General features: G+C 54.8%; 1 protein-coding gene across 6 annotated transcripts in view; it reads left to right on the forward strand.

Moving 5' to 3' along the window:
• The window catches only part of TAMM41 (TAM41 mitochondrial translocator assembly and maintenance homolog), a 53,781-nt gene extending 36,457 nt beyond the window's left edge, over positions 1-17,324 (forward strand). For 4 of the 6 annotated variants that reach the window (XM_002713047.5, XM_070051094.1, XM_070051099.1 and 1 more), the window contains 3 exons: positions 5,456-5,621; positions 7,249-7,311; positions 17,191-17,324. In XM_002713047.5, the coding sequence (XP_002713093.2) occupies positions 5,456-5,621; positions 7,249-7,311; positions 17,191-17,267 (306 nt within the window). In that variant the 3' untranslated portion in view covers positions 17,268-17,324. The remainder of the gene's footprint in view (positions 1-5,455; positions 5,622-7,248; positions 7,312-17,190) is intronic. The other 2 variants (XM_070051096.1, XM_070051095.1) reach the window with 1 other exon arrangement.
• The last annotated feature ends 5,375 nt before the right edge of the window (positions 17,325-22,699 follow it).

A 22,699-nucleotide genomic window follows, 5' to 3' on the forward strand; every position in this document is an offset into this window, starting at 1 on the left:
GTCTTCCTTTGCCGTTGGTTCACCCTCCAATGGCCGCTGCAGCTGGCGCACTGCGGCCGGCGCACCGCGCTGATCCGATGGCAGGAGCCAGGTGCTTCTCCTGGTCTCCCATGGGGTGCAGGGCCCAAGCACTTGGGCCATCCTCCACTGCACTCCCGGGCCACAGCAGAGAGCTGGCCTGGAAGAGGGGCAACCGGGACAGAATCCGGCGCCCCGACCGGGACTAGAACCCAGTGTGCACTGGCCGCAAGTTCATTCTTTATCTTCCTCCAAAAGCCAGTCACAAGGGAGCATCCAGTGTAGCCGTATGCAGCAGCCCGCAGAGACATGCTGGTTGAATGTTACAGGATTCCCAGTTTCCTGCTTGTGCAGCTCGCTGTGCCCTCCAGCCTGCTCGTGCCCAGTGCTGGTCACCCTCTTCCATCTAACGTGGATTACTCTGGAGCCTGCCTGGCTTGTGACTCAATGAACCTGACCCATCACAGCCCATGTCGGACGAGTCTTGATACAAGATCATTTCTTTTTTTTTTTTTTTTTTTAAGATTTATTTATTTGTTTGAAAGAATTTCAGGGAAAGACAGAGAAAGAAGAGAAATCTCCCATTTGCTGATTCACCCCCCAAATGGTCGCAACAACCAGGGCTGGGCCAGGCCAAAGCCAGGACCCAGGAGCTTCATCCAGGTCTCCCACGTGGGTGCAGGGGCCCAAACAGTGGGGCCATCTTCTGCAGCTTTCCCAGGCGCATTAGCCAGGAGCTGGATTGGAAGTAGAGCAGCTGGGACTCAAACCGGTGGCCGTGTGGGATGCTGGTGCTGCGGACAGTAGGTTAACACAGCACTGGCCCCATGCGTGATCATTTCCTACGGCGAGTCAGAAGCTCCGTCTCCACCAGGGCCCAGTGTCCTGGGGCTGATTTTCAGCTTTGTATGGTTCTTCACTGCAGATGGCACGATCTTGCTCCAGAACCCTAGAGGTCTACACTGCGATTCCCCTGCTGGTTCACTTTCTGCATGTTCACAACAGCCAGCACTGGGCCGGGCCAAAGCCGGGAGCCGGGGACTTCCCACACGGAGGGCAGGAACCCAGTCACTTGCGCCAGTCCTGCTGCCTTTCAGGGTCTGTGTTGGCAGCTCATTCCCAGAGCTGGAAATCAACACGTGGTTTCTCTACACCGCAGCCGCTGCAGAGCCAAGGAGTCCAGCGCCGTGTAGCCCCAGAGGCGGGCCCACTGCTCTGCTCCTTGGCTGGCTTGCAGAGCTGTTGCTGCCCTGGGCCCCTCACAGAGCTGTCCCCCTCTGGTGTCGCCTGATCAATGGTCTCAGCACTTTTCCCAAGCATGGAACATGCTGCAGGGGCCCACGGGTGTGCTGCCTTCCCGGTGAGGAGAGGCACCAGAAGTAATAAACAGACTGCTTGGGAGGGGCTGTCCCAGCGTCCCCCAGAAACCTCACTGAGGTGGTTGGATCCTCCCGTTGCAGAGGGCTTATTTGTTTTTTTAAAGATTTATGTGGTTTTTTTTTGAAAGCCGGCAATAGAGAGAGATTTTCCATCTGCTGGTTCACTCTCCAAATGGCCACATGGTGGGGGCTGGGCGGGATCCAGGAGCCTGGAACTCCATCCCCATCTCCGGTGTGGGTGTCAGGGTCGCAGGCGCATTAGCAGGGAGCTGGTTTGATAGTGGAGCTGCCGGGGCTCCAGCCAGCACTCCTGTATGGGGTGCCTGCATTGCAGACAGTGGTCTAAGCCGCTGTGTTATGGCGCTGCCCCACTTCGCAGGGTTTCTCATAGCCGTCTCCCACCTGGGACTAGCGAGGCCTCCACCGCACTCGCCCCTTATGGCCCACCAGGGGACAGTAACAGGGCTTCATTGGTAGAGTGGACCAGCATGACGCTGTGCAGAACGTTCCCCCGCTTCCTTTGAATGTCTTCTGGCAAAGGATGGGAGAGTTAACAGCCGTGACATAAGACATGCCGTGCCTGCTCCGTGTGGTGGAGCTGCTTCCCGTCCCCCTTCCTAATGGGGATGGGGAAGAACACACCCAGGTCTGTGGCCCCGTGGGAATGCTGTGGCTCTAGGTCTGCTCTAGCAGGTTCACAGGGCAGCTGGAGCTCGAGAGCCTGCTGTAGGCTGCCAGGATCCATCCGGTGGATCCCAAGCTCCTGGGTTGAGCAGACTGTTGCAGGCATTTGGGGAGTGATCTAGCAGTTGGCAGACGTCTCTGTCTGTATCTTTTTTTTCTTTGGTGCTTTGCCCTTCAAATCTATAAAAATACCTAAAACAAGTTTATGGAGAAATGGAATTTAAAGAAACCTATTTTAGTGCAAAGTTTTTGAAATTCATGTATAGTTTTTTCATAATTAGATTTTCATGAACTTTCTGAAGACCGTGTGTGTGTGTGTGTGTGTGTGTGTAGAAGAGTGGGAGGGAGACTTAAGGAATTGGCTGGCTTAGTTTGGTTTCAATGATGTGAGAGGTGATGCAGCAGTCCTGGGTGGGAGAACTATCTAGAGGCAGACTCCTGGGAGCCGTGGTCTTTCCTCTTTAAGGCCTTGGATGGACGCCACACTACAGAAGGGAACAGCTCTACTCAGAGTCTGCTGATCTGAGTGTTATTATAGCTAAGAAACTACCTTCACTGCAGTTTGACCAAGCAGCTGAGCACTGTGGCCAAGCCAAGTGGACGCGTGAGCCGAGCCACCACGCAGTCCACCAGTGGTCCATCCCTGCCATCCCCTCTGGGGTGTGCGTTCATTTTTCCTTCCTCTGTTGGCTAGGGTGAGAGAGTGGCCTCCTCAGAGGGCTGCACGTGTTGGGGCGCACTGACCGCTCTCTGATGGCATCTGGGAGTCTGCCGTCCAAAGTGCTCCTGGTACCAGCTGTATAAGACCAGGACTGGGCATATCTGAAACAGGCCTCCCCTGGCCCAGTGGTAGCTCTGAGGAGCCAGATGACCCTGCTGGGCCAAGAGGCGGGGCCTCTGCACTCCTGCATTTTCCAGTTGTTGGATGCAGGACGTTTGTGGGGAGCACTCAGAGAGAGGAAGTCATTGAGCTGTCCCAGCAGCGTGGAGGGTGAGTACCTCGGTCCTGAAGCCCAGATGTGGGCTTTGCTGACGTGTGGTTCACACACCGTAAAACTGAACATTAACACCAGTCCACAAAGAGACCTAGTGCCTCTGAGCACTCCTCCGGGCTCTGCACTGCCCCAGGCCACCGCTGTTCCACTGCTGGCTCCATGGGTTTGCCCACTATGGACACTTCATGTGAACGCAGTCCTAACGTCTGGGTTCTTCTCCAGATCTGCTTTAAAATGCAGCGTGAGAGCAGATCCAGCTGCCACTTGCAACGCCAGCCTCCTGTGTATGGGAGGGTCCCAGCTGCTCAGCTTCCAGTCCAGCTCCCGGTGATGAGCCTGGGGAGGCGGTGGATAGTGGCCCACGTGCTTGGGTTCCTGCCACCCATGTGGAAAACCCACGTGGAGCCCCTGGCTCCCGGCTTCGGCCTGGCCCAGCCCTGACTGTTGTAGCCATTTGGGAAGTGAACCAGCAAATAGAAGATCTCCCTGTCTCTCTGATACTCTTTCAAATAAATCAGTCAGTAACATTTTAAAATGCCATTTGACTTTTATGATTTAACTGAGTTCTTTTGGCTTGTATGCCTTAATGAGAATAAAAGAAGGAAAACCAGACAGAACTTAGTGATTTGTTTGAATATGTCACCTAATATTTTGTTTTTAAATACATGCTGTCAAGTAAAAATTCCCAGTGCATTTTTTGTGTTGTCAAGAGAAAGCAGTGGCGAAGACTCCTAATTCCTCACGTTGCTCAAGGCATTTTTGGCATCTTTGAAATTCCTGAACGTCTCGTAGGTAAAGCATAACTGAAATACAGAATCTTGTTGGCCAGTCTCGATACGTGGCCCTGAAACCAGTCCTTGAGTGTCATTTCTAGGATATTTTATAGGAATACCCACATCATTTGTCATTTATGTAGCCAAAGCCAGGAACCGAAATAGCTGATGCTTACGTAAAATCACTCTACCTCTACTGGAGTCACTAAGTATCAGCATTTTATGCTTTGCATAGACTTTTCTAGACAAAACCCAGGCATTGGATTCTTTAATAAATATTTGTTGAATGAAAAAGAATCACATGAGTAAACGCTAATTATTAAGAAAATTGGTAGTATGTTGACAGTCTGAAGCTTAATACATTAATTTCTCTAATTTTTTCTTTTGTCTTAGTTGAAGCTAAAATTTAAACATTTGTTAAAAAAAATCTAAGACAGATTCTTGGAAAATAATATGATGGTGTTTCGAGGGAAGTGCTACTGCTTCTACACTTGGCAGGCAGTCTGTGTTTATAGAATTTTTAAAAACTTTAATTCCGTGAAACAAAGTACGTTCGACTGGGCATTAAGGAAGCTGGTCTGGCCTCAGCTCTGTGAGTGAGGGAACTCTCCCGTGTTTCACTCCTCAGCTGCCTGCGATAGCCAGGACTGGGCTAGGCTGAACCCGGGACCAAAGAACCCAGTCCGGGTCTTCCGTGTGGGTGGCAGGGACCCAGTCACTTGAGCCTTTACCTGCTACCTCGCAGGGGCTGGAGCCAGGTATTGAACCAGGTACTCTGAAAGGCGACACGGGATCTTTTTATTTATTTATTTTTAAATGTTTTGAGTCGATTCTAAGTGTGTGTGTGTGTGTGTGTGTGTTTAAAATTTATATATTTATTTGAAAGGCAGAGTTATGGAGAGGCAGAGAGAGAGAGGTCTTCCATCAGCTGGTTCACTCCCCAAATGGGCCAATCTGAAGCCAAGAGCTTCTTCCGGCTCCCCATGCTGGTGCAGGAGCCCAAGGACTTGGCCATCTTCCACTGCCTTCCCAGGCCATAGACGAGAGCTGGATTGGAAGTGGAGGAGCCAGGACTCGAACCAGCACCCATTTGGGAAGCTGGCACTGTAGGCAGCAGCTCTACCTGCTACACCACCACGCCAGCCCCGGAACATAGGATCGTAATCGCTAGACTGAACACCCATGTGGCTGACTTTTGATTCATTGCCTTCTAGGTAAAGTCTGATGCTCGGTTTTACATAGGTTTCATTTCTGTATTTTCAGCAACAGTGTATTTTAGAATACAGTGGAAACTTTGAAATCCACCCATGCAAGGGGCCTCCAGAACGTTGATGGAAGTATGTAGGGAGGGAAAGCCATGCAAGGATTTCAAAGTTTTCTTGCACCAAATTAGCTCATCTTTTAGTCCCATGTGTCCTCAGGCCTTCCCAGGTCTGCTACGCTCGGTTTCAGAAAGGATGGAGTCTCCTTAGCCTCGTGCGTCCTCCCGGGTGTGGGTGCTCATATGTTTGTGTGATCTTGAATAGAATCCGTGTGTCTCTGCATATTTACAGCATTGAAAGCACCGCCAAAGATAGCACCTTCTTTTTTATTCTTTCTCCCTCAGATAGATAAAAGCCCCGAAGGACAGTTCACCCAGCTCATGGCACTGCCCAAGACCTTACAGCAGCAGATAAATCGTATCATGGACCCGCCTGGCAAAAACAGGGACGTGGAAGAAACGCTGCTGCAAGTCGCCCACGACCCCGACTGCGGCGACGTCGTTCGGCTGGGTACGTGTAGAGCTCGATGCCGACTGCGGTCGGAGCAGACTTCGCTCCTGGCTGCCATGGTCTGTTTCCTTGTTGCCCCTGGGAGGAGTAGCACTAACAGTCTGGGGTCGTCCCACATCTGAATGTCCCCTTGTTGGAAGTAAGATGGGGGGAGCACTTCTGTTCCCAGATTCCTAGACCCCAAGTTCCTGTCACGGGGAAAACTGTGTTTCCTCTGCTCCCGAGGGCATGACTCCCGGGAGTTAGGGAGGCCCGGCGTGAGACACACTGTTGGGTTAGTGGCTGTCCTTTTCAGTGTCATCCTGGTTAACAGTGTGATCTCTGCCGTGTGTCTGTGGAGGTGACAGGTGTACCCGAATGCTCCTCGCGGGGCACCCTGCGTGCTGGGGCATTCATAGAGTTCACAGGAAAATGAATGAAAAGAGACGTGTATGGGGCCAGCGCTGTGACGTCGTAGACTAAGCCTCTGCCTGCAGTGCCAGAATCCCACATGGGCACCAGTTCATGTCCCAGCTGCTCTTCGTCTGATCCAGTTCTCTGCTGATAGCCTGGGAAGGCAGTGGAAGGTGGCCCAGGTGCTTGGGCCCCTGCACCAGCATGGGAGACCAAAGGAATCTCCTTTCTCCTGGCTTCAGACCGGCCCAGCTCCCACTGTTGCGGCCATTTGGGGAATGAAGCAGTGGATGGAAGGCCTTTCTCTCTGTCTCTCCCTCTCTCTGTTTGTAACTCTACCTTTCAAATAAAAAAAGGAAGAAGATTATTTAGATCTGAAAAATTTGGCAATCCATAGCACATGAACTGTCTTCAGAAAGTTTGTGCAAGACACATATTATGAAAAAAGTATGCATTGATTTCTGAAAGTTTTTGCACAAAACGAAATTTTTCACTCAAAGTTTCATTCCAAGTTTCCTCAGAACTTTCGGGTGCACCCTCATCTGTGGCTTCAGAATGGAAGTTTTTCTCCTAGATTAAAACATTTGGGCCAGCGCCGCGGCTCACTAGGCTAATCCTCCGCCTAGCGGCGCCGGCACACCGGGTTCTAGTCCCGGTCGGGGTGCCGGATTCTGTCTTGGTTGCCCCTCTTCCAGGCCAGCCCTCTGCTGTGGCCGGGGAGTGCAGTGGAGGATGGCCCAGGTGCTTGGGCCCTGCACCCCATGGGAGACCAGGAGAAGCACCTGGCTCCTGGCTCCTGCCATCGGATCAGCGCGGTGCGCCGGCCGCAGCGCGCCGGTCGTGGCGGCCATTGGAGGGTGAACCAACGGCAAAGGAAGACCTTTCTCTCTGTCTCTCTCTCTCACTGTCCACTCTGCCTGTCAAAAAAAAAAAAAAAAAAAAAAATTTGTTATTTTCACCTTTCGGATTGGAGAACCCGAAGCCGGAAGCACATCTGATGTCCTAACGTGGCCTACGAGGTTGCTGAAGCCGGGCCATGCCTGGGCCCAGCGCCGTCCAGTCGTCTGGCTGTGCTCACGGCTGGCCGGCCACACAGCCTGCTGGCCCTCGGTCCTAACTCCCCACTCATGCCACTCTGCGACCCTGGGCCGGAGGTCAGGTTGCTGGTTGTGTTAGTTCCCCGTGTCCGTGCTGCTGCAGTGACTGACGCCTGTGTGTGGGTTCTTCCTCTCAGGCCTCTCAGCCATCGTGAGAGCTTCCAGTGTAAGACAGAGCGCCAAAGGCATCTTCACTGCCGGTAAGATCCCTGGGGACCGTGGGCTTCCTGTAACAGTGGGGCTGGGGGGTGTTGGGGCTCTGGATTAAAACGCAAAGCTCTGCCCGCATCTTTAGGCACGGGTGAAACACTGGACTGTGAGGGGCACACGCGAGGATGTTGCGGTGCCACCCAGACAGGCCTCCCAGCAGTGCACCCTTGTCGTCTAGGAAGGTCAGACCCTGCAAGACGCTGCAGGAACTCGGCTTCTGTCTGGCTTCTGTCCTGGCACAGTTTTCTGCTGGTTTACCTGAGTCCATCCATGCTCAGAGCTTGGCACGGTGATGGGCACATCATAGGCTGCTCCTCCCTGGTGGGGGCCGTGCCCCGCCTCTCGGGCCTGCCGCTTTCTCCATGCCAGTCATTTCAGTGGAACACGTCCAGTGACTTCCTGAGAACGGGTGCCTAGGAGGGAAATTGAGAGGCCATGTACGTCGGAAATTCTCTTTGGTCTGCCCTCGCGTGTACTTGATACTCAGGCTGGGCATCCGTGAGAAATCATTTCCCTTAGAGTTCTGAAGTCATTACTGCAACTGTCTCCTCCCTTCCGGGAGCGCGGCTGAGGTTCAAAGTCATCCTGCCTCTGAGTCCTTGTGTGTGTTCCCTCTGGCCCGCTCGTTGGGTCCTGCGCTTCCCCAGGGCTCTGAAATCTCGGTGGTGTGCGTCTGTTCTTACCTGAGTTAGCCTTCCAGCTTGGAAACTCAAGAAGCTAAGTAGGGGCTGGGCACTGTGGCACCGCAGGCTAAGCTGCCGCGTGCGGTGGCTGCGTCCCTTCTCACGGCACTTGGGATGGAGTTTCACTGGTGCTTCCAGCCCAGCTTCCTGCTGTTGCTCCTGGGAGGCAGCCACCCACATGGAGACCCAGATGGAGTTCCCGGCTCCTGGCTCTGGACTAGAGACAGGCGTTTGGGGACTGAAGCAGCAGAGGGCAGATGATCTCTCTCTCTCTCCCTCTTTGTCACTCTGCCTTTCAAATACACATATAAGCCCCGGTTGCCCCTCTTCCAATCCAGCTCTCTGCTGTGGCCAGGGAGTGCAGTGGAGGATGGCCCAAGTGCTTGGGCCCTGCACCCCATGGGAGACCAGGATAAGCACCTGGCTCCTGCCATCGGATCAGCGCGGTGCGCCGGCCACGGCAGCCATTGGAGGGTGAACCAACGGCAAAGGAAGACCTTTCTCTCTGTCTCTCTCACTGTCCACTCTGCCTGTCAAAAAATAAAAAAAAAATTTAAAAAAATACACATATAAGGAAAACTTTGATAGGAGTAAACTTTCTCCCATTCTCGTTTGTCTCCTGATTTCTGTCTCTCTTCTTGTGCTCTGCTTCTGGTGAGAAATTTCTCAACTTCAGCTTCCAGCCCTTCTGCTGGTTTTAATTTCTGGCGCTCTTTGTCGTTGTTCCCCGAATGCTCCTCTTTGTTTAAGCATCCTGCTCTTGTTCCGTGGACAGTCCCCTCGGGGTTGCCAGTGGAGGAGAACTCTGCGTTCTCCCCAGTCTCCCCAGCTCCTGGTGTCGCCCTGATTGCCTTTTCCTTCTTCACGCAGCCGGCGTCCACGGAGCCCCTCTCAAGTGCCAAGCCACTCAGGATACACAAGGGGGCTCATTGCCGTCCTGCCTTGCTGGCGCTCAAAATCGCGCTAGCAGAAATTTGCTATTTAAGCTGGACAGGTGGCACCAAGGATGCCCGAAAAGGAGAGTGCAGTTCCAGAGCGAATCTGCACCCGCGGTTTGCCCGCGCCGGAGCTCGGTGTGGTCGCCCTTCTGTGTGCCCCGCACGGCTTGGATGCCCATCCGAGCATCTGGCTCCCAGGACACAGTGTTGTCCTCATACATCGTAGGAACGATTCAGTAGATTCAGGGGGACTCGTGCCAGAGCTGCTGAACTGAAGACTGTCCTGCTGCACAGGCTGCATAGCTGTGCATTTCCAGTTAAGAGACTCATTTCATCTGTGCTCCTGCTGGTTCTCCTGGGCCAGACTGAAGGTGAAGTAAGTGCCTTTGTTTGCTTGGGTGAGTTCAGCTGTGGTTAATCCGTGGTTTTGCACAAGTGCCGCTCCCTTGCCACAGCCTCCGAGGGTGAGGCTCGGTGATCTGATCGTTCCTGCGCTATAAGGGATTGTTAAGAGTTATCGTGAGTTGGTTCTTTGAGTTGTGTTGATGGTCTTTGTTCATATGAGGATGTCTTAGACGATTCTGCCTGGTTCTCGATGTTTAAATTTTTCCTCTTAAGGTTTTTTTTTGACAGGCAGAGTGGACAGTGAGAGAGAGAGACAGAGAGAAAGGTCTTCCTTTGCCGTTGGTTCACCCTCCAATGGCCGCTGTGGCCAGCGCGCCACGCTGATCCGAAGCCAGGAGCCAGGTGCTTCCTCCCATGGGGTGCAGGGCCCAAGCACTTGGGCCATCCTCCACTGCCTTCCGGGGCCACAGCAGAGAGCTGGACTGGAAAAGGGGCAACTGGGACAGAATCCGGTGCCCCGACCGGGACTAGAACCCGGTGTGCCAGCGCTACAGGTGGAGGATTAGCCTATTGAGCCGCGGCGCCGGCCTCTCTTAAGATTTTTTTTTTTTTTTTAAATCCATCATCTTCATCTCCTCACACCTCCAAGCCAAAGTCGGGCCTTGTTTTCTTAGCACGCATTCTTTCTGTTCGCCAGCAGGGGGCAGTGAATCACACAAGCGGCCCCCGGAGTTCCTGGTGTCTGGGACTGCCTGTGCTCCCTCCCCTCCACTTGGGCGGTGGAAGCGCAGAGCAATGTGGCCACGCCTCCCTTGGGCAGCCTTGCGCTCACAAAGATCCCACCTTCATGCACCCTTTATGCTGACACTCAGTTAAATTCAGGGACGTGGCAGGAGCTAAGCTCAGGGTCCCAGAGGGTGGACCCTACGTTCTAGTCGTTGGTTGTCCCTCTGTTACCTTACCGTGTTAACTGGCCTCTTTTCCCTGCCGCAGAGGGGATACTAATACCCAACCCCCAAGGTATTCCACGGCTTACCCAGGCGTCCAGTGTGTTGGTACCTTGTCCCTGATGGGTGTTTTGTACACGTGGACGAGGCTGTCGGTCTCTAGGAAACCTGGAAGCCAGGCCTCCCTGTGCAGCTCGGAGGGCTGCCCTTCCTGGTGGCCAGTGTGTTCTGCGGCCTGACCCTGGTGGCCAGTGTGTTCTGCGGCCTGACCCTGGTGGCCAGTGTGTTCTGCGGCCTGACCCTGGTGGCCAGTGTGTTCTGCGGCCTGACCCTGGGGGCCAGTGTGTTCTGCGGCCTGACCCTGGGGGCCAGTGTGTTCTGCGGCCTGACCCTGGGGGCCAGTGTGTTCTGCGGCCTGACCCTCAGTCTGTAGCAGTAGCCCTGGAGTGCCCTGACTCAGGTGCACCTGTCGTGGGCCGATGTGGGTACCGAAAGGCCGCTTGCAAAGCCGAGTGCTGTTTTTCTTTTCCTCTTCCCAGGGAGTTTCTTATTTAGAAAATCGTGTTGACATCTCCGGCTGTGCTATTCGTATGACAGCGTAATCCCCATCTGGGCACCCGGGCAGACCCGGGGTCACAGGGCCCAGGAAAGTCACCTCCCGTTCCGGCCCACGCCTCCTGTGGTGGCAGCGGCGGATGGTGTCCCGTCTCAAACCAGCGCCGAGTGGCCAGCTGGGCGAGTTGTCCTGTTCTGAGCAGCCAGCCTGTGTGCGGGGTCTCGCCTGACTGGAGAGAAGGGGTGGCGGCTCTCTGGGCTCTGATGTGGCAGCAGGGAGGTGAGAGGGGCTGAATCTGGTGATCCGACCGAGCCGTGGGCAGGAGCCAGGCGCACGGAGGGCCTTCAAGCTGCATTGAGGGACCCGGAGCTTTTCTCAAGGGCGGAGGGAAGCCTCTGATGGGTCGTGGAGGCGCATGGCAGCCAGGGAGCCGAGAGGGGCGGAGGGAGCTACGGCTGCCACCGCACGGGCAGCCAGGTCTGCCTGCCAGCAGCCCGAGCCCAGGTGGTTGTGGTGCCCACCGAGAGGAGAGACCGCAGCAGCAGTGAGGCGGCAGCGGGCAGGAGTTGGGGAAGGAAGGCATGGGGGTGAGGGAGGCCCCGAGGTGCGAGGGAGGTCCGCGGAGGGGGAGGGATTAGATGTGTGAAGTCTCGCTCTCCCCCCGCCCCGCCCACCTGACTTTCTGGTCAATCAGAAGTAATTGTGGGGGCAGAGGCCTGTTTACCTCTGGGGTTTCAAAAGATTCGCCTGAATTAAGAAGACAGGTCTAGTCTTGTTCCTTAAGAGCTGCTGGCCTGCCTCGGTTGATCCTTAGGAGCACTTGCCTGAAACGTGGGAGGATAGGTCGGTGTTCGCCCTTCTCTGCTCTCTTGTGACTAAAGCATGTCTTCCGTCTGGGGGAACCTACACACTTAAATAAAAAGAATGCAAAGTAATATCACACAGTTTTCTGGTGATATGTAACACTTACACCTGGAACGCTGTTTCCTCCCTTGAATTTATTTATTTATTTGAAAGAGCTGCAGAGAGAGGAGGAGAGAGAGATACAGAGAGAGAGATCTTTCATCCACTGGTCACTCCCCAAATGGCCACAATGGCTGGGGCTGGGCCAGGTGGAAGCCAGGAGTCAGGAGCTTCTTCCAGGTCTCCCACGTAGGTGCAGAGGCCCAAGGACTTGGGTCACCTTCTGCTGCTTTCCCAGGTGCATCAGCACCCATATGGGATGCTGGCATCGCAGGCGGCAAGTTAACCTGTTACACTACAACACTAGCCCCACATTCATTTATTTGAGAAGCATAGAAACAGAGCGAGAGTCTGATGGTAAGAGAAACTGCCCATCTACCGGCTTACAGTGCCAATGCCCACAGAGCCAGGGCTGGGTGAGGCTGAAGCCAGAGCTGAGAACTCCATCCAGGTCTCCCACGAGAGGCGTCACTGCTGCCTCCCGGGGGTGCATCAGCAGGCAGCCAGAGCCAGAACCTGAGCCCAGGCACTGGGTGTGGACGCGGCCCTCTAAACCAGCAGACGGAATGCCCACCCCGAGCCTGCAGGTCCTTCAAGTGGCTGTACTCTGGCCCCGGAGGAGACCTGCTCTGCAGCTGTGCCCACGGCTGGAAGCTCGTTGGGAGAATGTTGGAGGCTTGCTCGCTTTCTCCCAGAGGGCTGAAGCACAGACCACGCCCTGCCTGGACACAGCGCTGCCTCACGGTGTTTCCCGGCGAATCCTGTCCGTCATGGACCCATCCTTCAAGGTCGCACACTCCCTTACTTGCTGGAAATCAGCAAGAGCTGTCTGTCGAAGCTTCCGAAACAAAAGCCTGGCTTCAGACACAGCACTCGTAACAGCTTGCCTGGGTAATAGCAGTCTCTGAAGAGCTGTTGCATCTCCGTCCCCTGGGGAGGGAGCGGCGATGCGGCTGATAGTGAGACTCAGGGAGTGAGGCCTCTCTCTGAGCAGCAGTCTTCCCTCAAAGACACAGTCTGGGCGGTTCTGGAATGTGCAGACTCTCTAACCCCCCACCCTTTTCTCCAGAAAGGAAGCAGGCACCGAGAGTAGGCTTCCTGTAGGACCGCATGCATTGCAAACTGATGCTGTTCTCCGTGGATTCCCAGCAGCTAGCCAGTGTCTCGCGTGGGTCAGTGCTCCGCACACACTTGTTCAGGGCAGGCGTTTAACACGGAGGTTAAGACCACCCCTGGCACATGCACATCCCACATCAGAGCGCCCGGTTCAAGTCCCAGCTCTGCTTCTGATCCAGCACACTGGGGAGCAGCAGACGATGGCTGACGTCCTTGGGCCCCTGCCACCCCAGTGGGAGACCCAGATGGAGGTCCTGGCTCCTGCCTTTGGCCTGGCCTGGCCTTAGCTGCTGTGGGCATTTGGGGAGGGAACCAGCAGATGGAAAGATCACTCTCTCTGTCTCTTCTTTTTTAATTTTAAATATTTATTTATGTATTTAAAAGGCAGTGTTACAGAGAGACAGAGGCAGAGGTAGGGAGAGAGACAGAAAAAAAAAAGAGAGAAAGAGATGTCCTTCTCTCTCAGGTCTCTCTCACAGCCTCAGGTCCGGCTGTGATGGCCAGAGCTGAGCCGTTCCAAAGCCAGGAGCCAGGAGCTTCTACTCGCGGGTACGCAGGGGCCCAAATGCTTGGGCCATCCTCTGCTGCTTTTCCAGACCATAGTAGAGAGCTGGATCAGAAGTGCAGCAGCCGAGACTCGAACTGCCACCCATATGGACAGATGGTGGCTTTACCCACTACACCACAGTGCAAGCCCCTTCTTGTTCTCTGCCTCTCTCCCTCTCTCCCCCTCTCTCCCTCTCTCTCCTTTTCTTCCTTCCCTCTCTCTCTCTTCCTTTTCAGGTAAAAACAAAAGCAGATCTTCAAAGAGCAAATACGTGTTCAGTTGTGACTGAGTAAATGAAAGGTCCTGAATGTGGTGGAAGGAAGTGGCTCCACTATGCAGAGAGGAACCGGGGTCGTAAATCTGGCTGATCCGATGGCAGGAGCCAGATGCTTCTCCTGGTCTCCCATGCGGGTGCAGGGCCCAAGAACTTGGGCCATCCTCCACTGCTCTCCACAACGCCAGTGCCTGCTGGGCCTGGAGTCCCTGGGGAAGGAGAGCAGGCCCAGGCCCCCGCTGCCCTCCAGCGGGAAGCGCTAGCCGACTTGCGGTGCCACCCTCGTTCTCTCGGCCTGGTTTTGAGCTGGGGGATTCACCTGTCTTCCGTGTCTGCCGGCCTCAGAGCATCCTCAGCACTTGGCGCGAGGCCGCTCACATGGCCGGGAGTAACACCGCTTCCTTCTCGTTCGGTTGTAGGAATCGACCACTCTTGGCCCGTTCCGTTACCGGCTGGTGCGGGTTGTTTTCCAGCTTGGGGGTGTCACCAGCAGTCCGCCCTGTCAGGTGTAGACCTGGGGTGACAGGCCCGGATCGGCAGGTGGGGCGTTCAGCTTTAGGAAATGCTAACACTCGGCCCATCTGCGCCTGCGTGGCACAGCTCCTGTGGCAGCGGCTGCTCAGCCAGCGCCTGATTCTCTGTCTTGCCTCCTAGGCACTTTGACAGGGGCCGCGGTGTTACACCGGCGTTGCAATTCGCGTGTTCCCAGCGTCTAAGGAAGCTGAACATTTGGGAGGTTTATTTGGATATCCACTTCTTAAATTTTGTATTTCTATGTTGAGAAGCAGATGAACGGAGACAGAAATCTCCCATCCGCTGATTCGCTCCTCAAATGCCAACAGCCAGCCCAGGCCGGGCAGGGTCAAAGCCAGGAGCCAGGCACTCAGTCCAGGTCTCCCATGTGGGTGACAAGAACCCAATTACTGGAGCCATCAGCACTGCCTCCTGGAGTCTGCACTAACAGGAAACTGGAGTCCAGTTCAGAGCCAAGACTCGAACCTGCGTACTACGTGGCATTCAGATGTCTACACTGGTGTTTCCAGGCTAGGCCGGACGCCCGTCCCTGGAGATCCTCTTTGTGGTGCATCTGTTCCAGTCTTCTGCTCCTCTTGCCATGGCATTGTCTGCCCTTGTCTTGCTGAGCGGTCTGCCGGGTCTGGACACGCGTCCCGTGTGGGACATGTGTAATGCAGAGGTCTCCCGCTCTGGGAATGGTCATCTCACTCTCTTAATGGTGACTTTTTGCAAAACAGAGGTCTTGATTTTGCATGTCCAGTCTGTCCATTTTGTTTTTTAGGGTTAGCAGGGTTTCGTGTTCTGTTTAGGAAACTCTTGCCCACTGCACCTTCATAGGACTTACATCTTCCACCCTGTTGAAATCAGAATATTAAGGCAGAAAGCACACTTCGTTCTATACCTTTGCTCCTTTTTTTTTTTTTTTAAGATTTATTTATTTGGAAGGCAGAGTTACAGAGAGGCAGAAGCAAAGAGAGAGAAAGAGAGAGAGAGGTCTTACTTCTGCTGGTTCATTCCCCAGATGGCCGCAATGGCCAGAGCTGGGCTGATCCGAAGCCAGGAGCAGCTTCCCAGTCTCCCACACAGGGGCAGGGGCCCAAGGACTTGGGCCATCTTCTGCTTTCCCAAACCGCAGCAGAGAGCTGGATCAGAATGGCAGCAGCAGGGACTCCAGCCGTGTGCTACAGGCAGCAGGTTACCTGCTACGCCACACCGCCAGCCCCTACGTTTGCTTCTTAACCTTTTACAAACCAGGGTCTCTGTGAGAGTCCGCTAGCACCCTGGACCCGCGCCCAGGAGTGTGCACGCCTAATAATGCACACAGCAGGTTGTTCCGCGAGGGAGGACGTTCTCGGCTCCGTCAGGCCCTCCTGTGGGTCCTGGGTAGAGAGACCCCGAGAGCACAGCCCGGGCTGTGGGCGGATAAGCACGCTGAGACCCAGAGAGAGGAGCCACGTCGCAGTTCGAGGCCCCGCTGGGCGTGGAACCTGGGTCTTCTGACTGCTGATCCAGGGCCCTTCCTGACGGAGTTCCCTGCCGCAGTGGCCGGAGACCGCGTCGCGGGCGGGGGCTGTGCCGTCGCTCACCTCCCCTGTGTGTTTACCGTCGGTGTCCGCACCATGGAGTCCCTAGCTGAGTATTGTGAGGGGAGCTGGGCCTCGTCACCGGCGTGTGCATCCGCCTCTGGCCCCGGTCACGTGCAGCTCCCTGTGCTTTACCTGCTCTCTGGGTCGGTTCTGGCTGGGTTTAGAAGGCACCTCTTAGGCAATCGGTTTCCACACTCAGCGCTGAAGCGGGCGAGGTTCACCAGAGGGCTGCTCCGGGGAGAGCATTACAAGGGGTGAGGCCGGGGAGGAGCCCTGGGTGTTTCTACGAGGCTGTGTCGGTTTGCAGCTAGTCCGCAGGTAGGCGGGCTGGGCCGGAGGATCTGGTGTTCGTTAATGATTTTGCTGGTAATCTGCCTCTCTCCTGCCACTGCCTGCGGTAATCTCTGCAGAGATTCCACGCCATGCCGGCTGGTTTACGGGTAATGGCCAGATTTCCCAGAAATCACTCAAAGCCCAGTGCCGGGTCCCCAGACTGAGTCCTGTGCTCTGGTTGGTGTGCGGCCCACAGCGCTGCCAGGACAGGGCGCTGCAGGCTCGGGGCACAGCCGTTTGCTTCTCATGGGGAAAAGACTGTTGGGATCATAGGGCCACACCCTGCAGCACAAATGCGATGACCTCACCCTCACACAAAGGAAGCCGAGTCCGTAACAGCATGCGCGAGCAGGAGCTGTGAGGTCTGACTGGCAGAGAGCAGCCCGTCTCCTTCACCCCCTCCACCTCTTTCCCAAAGGCCCCCACCCGAGAGCCCCTCGGCTGCGTGATTAAGCTGGCGGGGATCCTGTGTGCGGGGGGCAGCTGTCTGAGAGACACGTTTTGTTCGGACGTGTCACAAGCACCTGCTGTGTGCTGGGTTCCGATGGGGACACAGAGACGAGCAGGATGCGGTCCCTGTCCTCCAGGAGCTCACAGGGAGGTGGAACAGAGCAGCGAGGCCGTGGGCTCAGCTGCTGTGGGCCCAGCCTCCGCGTCCAGGAAGGCACTTGCTGGAGAAGGATCTTAAAGGACAATCAGGAAGGAGTCTGCTGGGCAGCAAGGAGTGGGGACGGCCTGTGTTCCAGGCAGGAGCTGCTGGGGATGCAGGCTTTGGGCCAGGATGCCCCATTGCACACAAGTCTCATCTTTGTCCTGCCATCGGATCAGCGCGGTGCGCCGGCCGCGGCGGCCATTGGAGGGTGAACCAACAGCAAAGGAAGACCTTTCTCTCTGTCTCTCTCTCTCACTGTCCACTCTGTCAAAAAAAAAAAAAAAAAAAAAAAGGCTGGGAGTAACAGAGGAGCTGCAGAGGTGCAGAGTCCCTCAACGAGGCAGACGGCCTCACTCCACTAAAGAAAACATTAGTGTCAGGTACCTCCTGTTCACGTCCGCTTCTCCTTCTAGGCGTGAAGAAGTCGCTGGTTTACGGTTCACTGAAGCTGCACAAGATGTGGAAAGGATGGCTGAGGAAAGCGTCCTGACTCCGCCAGCTTCCGCGGCGCACGCAGACGAATAAAGCACGGCGTTTGTTACTCTGACCTGGTGCTTGCATTTGAAGATACTCTGGTTTGTGTAATAATCGGTGTTGTGAAAATGTTAGCACAGACACTTAGCCAAGTGGGACCTGAATACGTTAGCATCAGAAGAGAGTCCCCTCTGTGGACAGAACCACGAGGGCCCGTGGAGTGGGCTGACCCCAGGCCTGCATCGTGCGTGGTGTGGGGGCAGCCGGGACCCAGGTGTGCGTCCTTGTGAACATGCCGCCAGGAGGGCTGCAGGCCGGCCGGGCGTGGCGCTGCCTGCCTGTCTTGTTAGGTCCCTGGTCTCTGTCCTGTCTGCTTGTTTTTTTTCCCAGTGAGATCTTGCAGTGAGGGTGCCCTGAACAGTAGAGGACAGGTTAGCCTTCCATCCCCAGGCCCCCTGCCCTTGGCAGTGTGGGCGTCGCCTCCTACTCCTGAGACCACGGGAGCAGTTTCCAGGGCTGTGCACTTCCCCGTCCTCATTTGGAGAGATGGAGAGAAGGCTTTCCAGAAGCCCCCTTAAAAACACGGGAGAACTTTGCAGAGGCTCCTAGCAAGCCTGTGTTTCCTGGGGACTCACTGGGTGACAGGCCCATCCCAGGCCACAGCATGGCCATGAGACAGAACTAAGCTGTCTGGCTTAGGTTTGAGCCACTTGCCCTGCCCCTCCCACCCCAAGCTCCAGGGTGCAGTGCAGGGGTGGGGGTGGGGGATTCACGAATGGAAATCGAGGATGGGGGCTGTCGGGACGGACGCAACGCCTCTCCCACATCTTCCGTTATCTCAAGCCGCAGGGTCTGTTGCCTCAGATTGTCTCTGTTCACCTCACACGGTCTCCATGGGCCCAGAACTCTGATGCAAACCCTTAAGATCCCTTGTCTATTGGAACAATATCTTCCTGCTTATTTTCTGTGCCTTTGGAATCCACTCATTCCAACCCAAATTAGAAGCCTCTTAATACAGTGAAAAGAACACAGACTTCGGAAGTAACCAAAGTCGGTTTTGTCTCAGTTCCAGGGCTGGCCAGCTGTGGACTTTGGGCAGGTGATTTAGCCTCACTGAACAATGTGGCCACCTGTGAAATGGGGGCAACATTATAGAGCCCCTTGAGTTCCCACGATCTCGTAGGGCAGTGCCTGGTACCCAGCGTTTAGTCAGTGACACCATCACTCTTTCGTATTGTTTTTAATTTGTTTTTTAAAGATTTGTTTATTCATTTGAAAGACAGAGTTAGAGAGAGAGAGAGAGATCTTCTGCTGGCTGGTTTACTCCCCAAATGGCTGCAACAGCTAGAGCTGGGCTGATCCGAAGCCAGGAGCCAGAAACTTCTTCCAGGTCTCCCACGTGGGTGCAGGGGCCCAAGGACTTGGGTCATCTTCTGCTGCTTTCCCTGCGCATTAGCAGGGAGCTGGATTTGAAGTGGAGCAGCCGGGACTTAAACTGGTGCCATATGTGATGCCATTGTCACAGGCAGTGGCTTAACCCACTACACCATAACACCAGTCCCTGGTTTTGTTATTATTCTCTTCCTCAAGAAGCTAAAATAATTCCCTGCTGCTTATTGGGTAAAATAAGAATTTCTTAACAGATCATTCAAGGCCCTCTAGAATTGGGTTTACTTCCCTTATTCTGCTCTAACCTCTGTCCCCAGTATCTGATACAACTTTTCCCAAAGGAGATATTTAGTTGAGTCCAGAAGGTCAGGTTGTTTCTGGACAGAACCGAGGCCTGCAGAGCTGAAGTGACTGCCTGGGGCCATAACAGATGTGAGTAACATAAGTGGGCCTTGTCCCCAGGCCTCCAGTCCCACACACCCTGCAGCTCTCACAGCCCAGAACACTTGAGTCTGTGTGCCCTCCCCCTAAGTGTAGCCTTATCTTCCTTTGCCTCTCTCTGTTGTGAAAGGTAGACCATTATCTAAGTTGAGACTCCTCAGATAGGTGTCTCAGGATGTAAAGTGAGGCTTCCCCTGAGCAGAAGTGTACCTTGTTGGCAGGAAGTAGCTCTTCTCATCCCACAAGACCCGACACAGGTGTACCTTGGGGTCAGACCTGGAGTTGGATTCCAGCTCTGCCTGCGTCCATCTGGGTCCTTGGGCGTCTGGTCAGCCCTTCGGAGGCTCGGTTTCTGTGTCCCTGGCGTGGGCCTGCTCACACACAGGTCAGGGTCGGTGTTGGAATCAAATGCGGTAACGTGTGGAAAGCACCAAGCCTGGTTCTTGGCACATAGTTCCTGTTTCCACAGATACGTGCTGGACGTCCCATGAAGAGTTTGCCTGTAGTCCACACGCGCAGGTCGGCCTCGTCAGGGGAGCAGAAGCCGCTTTAGGTTTATCAAACAGAAGGAATTTAATACAGGGAATTGGTCACAGACACTCCGAGGGCGGCCGGCCGGCCGGCCGAGGGCGTGCGGAAGGGGAAGCAGCTGAGCCAGGTGCTCTCCGGTGACTGCTTTTCAGCCGTCACTGGATACGCGGCCGTGGCTGGAGTAGTTTTTGTTTTTTCCTGTTCCTTCTAAGATCGAGCAGAGCACAAAAATGCCTCCATAAAAGGAGCCTGACAGTGATACATGATGTCATGATGTGTCCGAATCCGTGAGGAGCTCACACGGTTCATACACTCCCTCACTTCAGCGGGGAGACCGCAGGGGCCCAGGCAGCTTGTGACTTCCACGGTCACATCTGCTCGTTGACAGCCTGGGCTAAAAGCCGGGGCTCTTCCTATCTAATGCTGCTCCTGCTGCAGCCCACTCTTCTACCCACCCAGCGTGCAGGCGCATTCGCACAGGGACTGGTACCTCAGTTGCGTTTACAAGATGAGGGAGAACAAAACCTCCGGGCTCACTGTTCTTTCAGAAATTACAGGACTTCCCGTCTAAATGTAACTCCCATCTTTAACTTGAATGTCCTCATCCTCAAAGCCTTCGTGTGCGTGTGTGTGTGTATGTGTGTGTGTATATATATATATATAACTAACAGCTGAGCTACAGATAAACCAAAGTCCTGTCCTGGAATTCAGGCTGCAGTGGGTTCATGTATGCCTTTAGTCATGTAACTAATGTTGAACAGATGTTTACCGTGTGCCAGGAATGGGAGCCCTGGAAAGTTGTCCCAGCTCCAAGGACCTTGCGGTGCAAAAAGTAAGTCAAGTCAGTGAGTTCCAAATTACAGTTCTGCGGGGGCCCGCTGACAGGGTTGACTGCAGTGCGCTGTGAGCCCCATCAGATGAACAGCGAACGCTGACTGCGCCTGGAGTGTGCCAGGTGCTGCCCCAAGCGCTCCCAGCCCTCACCTCAGCCTTAGGTAACAGGGACTCCTGCTGTCCCTGTTTTATGCATGAGGAAACGGGCACAGAGAAGGGATACACCTGGTGTCACGAGTAGCACACGGTTCAAAACTGGACCGTCCACTTCCAAAGCCCTTTGTCTCAACCTCTAGGCTAAACCGTCTCTCATTCACTTAGCTTTCTTCTAGTCTGGAGAGAGTGGGCCAGTGATGACCAGCCTGTTGCTTTAGGAACAGGAAGTGGCCTGGGTGTTTGGCCTAGGGATTAGGCTGCCCATGTCCCAGATCGGGGTACCTGGGTTTGATACCTAATTTAGACCGGGGGAGGCGGCTGTGACTGCTCAGGTAGCTGGGTTCCTGCGACCCCTGTGGGAGACCTGGATTGAGTCCCTGGCTCCTGGTTTTGACCCTGAGCCTGGCCTGGGGCCATTGTGGGTGTTTGAAGAGTGAACCAGCAGTTGCATATTCAGTCTTTTTCTCTCCCCCTCCCTCCCTTCCTAAAATTTAAAAAAAAAAAAAAAAAAAAAAAAAAGGGAGAAAGAAGGGTTCCAAGGAAGAAACGGGAGAATATCCCAGGCGTAGGCAGTGGCTCTTCAGAAGCCCCGGGTGAAGAGATTGCGGTGCATTTAGGGAACTAACAGCGAAGCTGAATCGAGTGCCTGATGGCTACCACACAGGGGCGAGCCCCGCGCGGTGACCGAGGCCGGGCCACAGGAGGTCTGACAGAGCTGCCGTGCTGTTCCTCATCCTCCTCAGAGCCATGGAGGACAAGCGCGGGGTTTGAGTGGACAAGGACAAGGCAGGATTTACAATTCATTAAAATAAGTGACTACAACCTGGAGAGTGCATTAGAAGGAGCAAAACTGTGGTCTACTGAGAGAACGGTGGTGTCGGGCAGAGTCATTGAGAATGGACTGAAAGGGACAGACTGGAGTTGGGTTTTGGAGCAGACTCAGTATAGCCTGATGGCTGAGCGGAGAAGGCGGTGCCCCAGGCTCTCACCGGGCAGCTCGGGGAGAGGTGAGACTGCATCCCACACTGGGCGTCTGGGAGGAGGAGCAGACTTGGCAGCGCCAGGAAGACAATGGTGACCCCAGGTCAGGGCGTGCTGAGTTTGGGGTGTCTGTGGGCAGTGTTCAGGAGACCGCTGGCTGCCCAGGTCTAGGGCTGGAAGTGCACCTGTGACAGTCGGCGGCTAATAGTGATTAAAGAGAACATGAGCATGGATGTCCCAGGAAAGTCTGAGTACAAAGAGGAGAGAGCCAAGAGCATTCCACCAGCAAACACCCACAGGAAGGGAACAGGCAGAGATACTGCAGACACTGGACAGCTAGCTAGAGGTCAAAGCAGGTAGCTAGAGGTCAAAAGAGCACCCGGGACAAAGGGAGTCAAAGTCCTAGGCGGAGCGGTGGGTTTTAGGTGCGGCCGGTTAAGCTGCTGCCTGGGACCCCTGAGTGCCCTGCTGGTGGAGTGCCTGGGATCCAGCCCCGCCCCTGCTCCCAGTTCAGCTTCCTGGGAGGCAGCCGGCGATGGCTCACATGTGCGTCCCTGCCACCCGTGTGGGAGATCTGGGTTGAGGACCTGGCCCCTGGCTCTGGACAGGCCCCGTCCTGACTGTTGTGCTCATCTGGGGAGTGGATGAGTAGATGGAAAATCACCCTCTATTATTCTGCCTTTCAAATTAATAAAGCTGAACAAACATTTAATCTTTAAAAAATCGCACGGCAGTGGATAGTAAGGATGTGTCCAATTGAATTACCGTTCCCCTAAGAGCCCCATTTTCCCTCTCTGGAATACCCTCCCCAACTGACATGAACTTTGGCCTTGAGACTTGTTTGGGCCAGTGAAGTGGGACTAGGTCACTTCTGAGTAGAACGTTTTAGCAGCCTGTCCAGATGTCGTGTCTCATTGTCCCCTCTGCTGCAGGCCGGGCAGCAGTTCAGGTAGAGGCTGGTCAGCGTGGGTCCTGGATGAAGACCGTGCCGAGCAGCGCCCCCGCTGACCCACCCTGCGCACTTTGCACGCGTGAGAAGCAGACGTTTGCTGAGACTTGGGAACCCCTGGTTCTGCAGTGCAGTCAAGCCTGTCCCAGTTCACCAAGGAAGGGAAG

This window comes from Oryctolagus cuniculus, chromosome 10 (genome assembly GCF_964237555.1).
Source record: "Oryctolagus cuniculus chromosome 10, mOryCun1.1, whole genome shotgun sequence".
Classification (NCBI taxonomy): Eukaryota; Metazoa; Chordata; class Mammalia; order Lagomorpha; family Leporidae; genus Oryctolagus; species Oryctolagus cuniculus.